The 1803-nt window shown below is 47.7% G+C and overlaps 2 protein-coding genes across 2 annotated transcripts, besides 2 other annotated features; both read left to right on the forward strand.

Moving 5' to 3' along the window:
• On the forward strand, positions 1-867 carry Tc00.1047053510573.10 (actin, putative; the record flags this gene model as incomplete). The annotated part of the gene is made up of 1 exon (XM_797413.1): positions 1-867. A coding segment is annotated over one exon (867 nt), but the record flags the coding sequence as incomplete, so codon positions are not given.
• Positions 1-1803: a sequence feature (heterozygous, non-Esmeraldo-like haplotype).
• Positions 995-1019: a microsatellite.
• On the forward strand, positions 1283-1803 carry Tc00.1047053510573.19 (hypothetical protein, conserved; the record flags this gene model as incomplete). The annotated part of the gene is made up of 1 exon (XM_797414.1): positions 1283-1803. A coding segment is annotated over one exon (521 nt), but the record flags the coding sequence as incomplete, so codon positions are not given.

The following is a 1803-nucleotide window of genomic DNA, read 5'->3' on the forward strand; positions in this document are numbered from 1 at the left end:
CACACCTTCTACAATGAGCTGCGCGTCAACCCGGAGTCACACAGCGTCCTACTAACAGAAGCCCCTATGAACCCCAAGCAAAATCGTGAGAAGATGACACAGATCATGTTTGAGACCTTTGGTGTCCCCGCCATGTACGTTGGCATTCAGGCAGTGCTCTCACTCTACTCGTCCGGACGAACCACCGGTATCGTTCTTGATGCTGGTGATGGCGTGACCCACACCGTCCCTATTTACGAGGGATACTCTCTCCCACATGCCATTCGCCGTATGGACATGGCTGGCCGGGACCTCACGGAATATCTGATGAAGCTTCTGATGGAGAGTGGGATGACGTTCACTACGTCTGCCGAGAAGGAGATTGTTCGGAATGTGAAGGAACAACTGTGCTATGTTGCTTTGGACTTTGATGAAGAGGTGACGAACAGTGCCAAAACTGTTAACGAGGAGCCGTTTGAGCTCCCAGATGGCACAATCATGCAGGTGGGTAACCAGCGCTTCCGCTGCCCCGAGGCGCTTTTCAAGCCCATGTTGATTGGCCTCGATGAAGCCCCCGGGTTCCATGAGATGACCTTCCAGTCCATCAACAAATGCGATATTGACGTGCGTCGCGACCTGTACGGGAATATTGTGCTCTCTGGCGGCACCACAATGTTCAAGAATCTTCCAGAGCGTCTTGGAAAGGAGATCAGTAACCTTGCACCTTCTTCAATTAAGCCGAAGGTTGTTGCGCCACCGGAGCGGAAGTACAGTGTATGGATTGGAGGCTCCATCCTTTCATCCCTTACGACATTCCAGACAATGTGGATCAAGAAGAGTGAGTATGACGAGGCAGGCCCAAGCATTGTGCACAACAAATGCTTTTAATATTGTGGTCTGTATGGATGAAAGTAATGCATGCTAATCGCGTATTTGTATCGTTTTTTTTTTTTTTTGTGCGTTCCCTATTATAGGTTAATTTCTTGTTATGTTAGAGTTTAGAGGAATGCTAGCGTATATTATATATATATATATATATAATACCACTGATATTACTAGTATGATGCAGCATTTTTCTTAATTTTCTTGGGGTACTAATTTTTCTTTTTGTTAGGAAGGTAATTGAGAAAATTGGCGTCATGCTTCTTATAGTTGTTCTTTTTCCCCTTTATTTTGCGTGTGTTGCCTCATCAGTTTGACATGTTTCCACTTGTTTTACTCGTCTGCGTGTTTTTTTTTTCCTCTCAATCTCTCTTTTTCTGTTTATGGTTTTTTGCTTTGTCGAAGATTGGTCTGAAGGAAGATGAATGCACAAAAGGGTTGTGAGCGCAGCACTGAAAGGTCCTTTGAGACGCAGTCCATAACGGAGGAAAATTGTGGGCAACAGTCGCAGTATTTGAATACAAAGGAAAGCTCACCTTTGTCAGCATTCCAACTCCTTGGGAAGCTGAAGGCCGTTATTAATGAGGTGGCGTTGGCTTTAGAGAACCCTGCAAAAGCGCTTTCGGTGGACGACTGCATCAGTATCACGGAAGAGGGATTGCGGGCTTTTAAAACCATTAAAGTTGGCCGAAGGATTGATGGCCGTCGGCAACTGAACTTGAACTCCAGTCGCCTGAGTGGGGCTTCGCCGACGAATCGTGAGGTGGGCGACGGTGATCATGCTGAGAGTGACGCCGCGTTGTCGTCGAGGCGGCAGCATCTGTGCTCACCAAACAGCAAAAAAGTTTCTCCGAAAAGAATGGAGAGTGAGTACCAGCGACGCGACGGGATTGAGGCGGCTCGGCAGGCTTCGGCTCTCCGCAGCGAGGAGCGGCAACGCAA

The sequence above is a fragment of the Trypanosoma cruzi genome, genomic scaffold (genome assembly GCF_000209065.1).
Source record: "Trypanosoma cruzi strain CL Brener 1047053516787 genomic scaffold, whole genome shotgun sequence".
Classification (NCBI taxonomy): Eukaryota; Euglenozoa; class Kinetoplastea; order Trypanosomatida; family Trypanosomatidae; genus Trypanosoma; species Trypanosoma cruzi.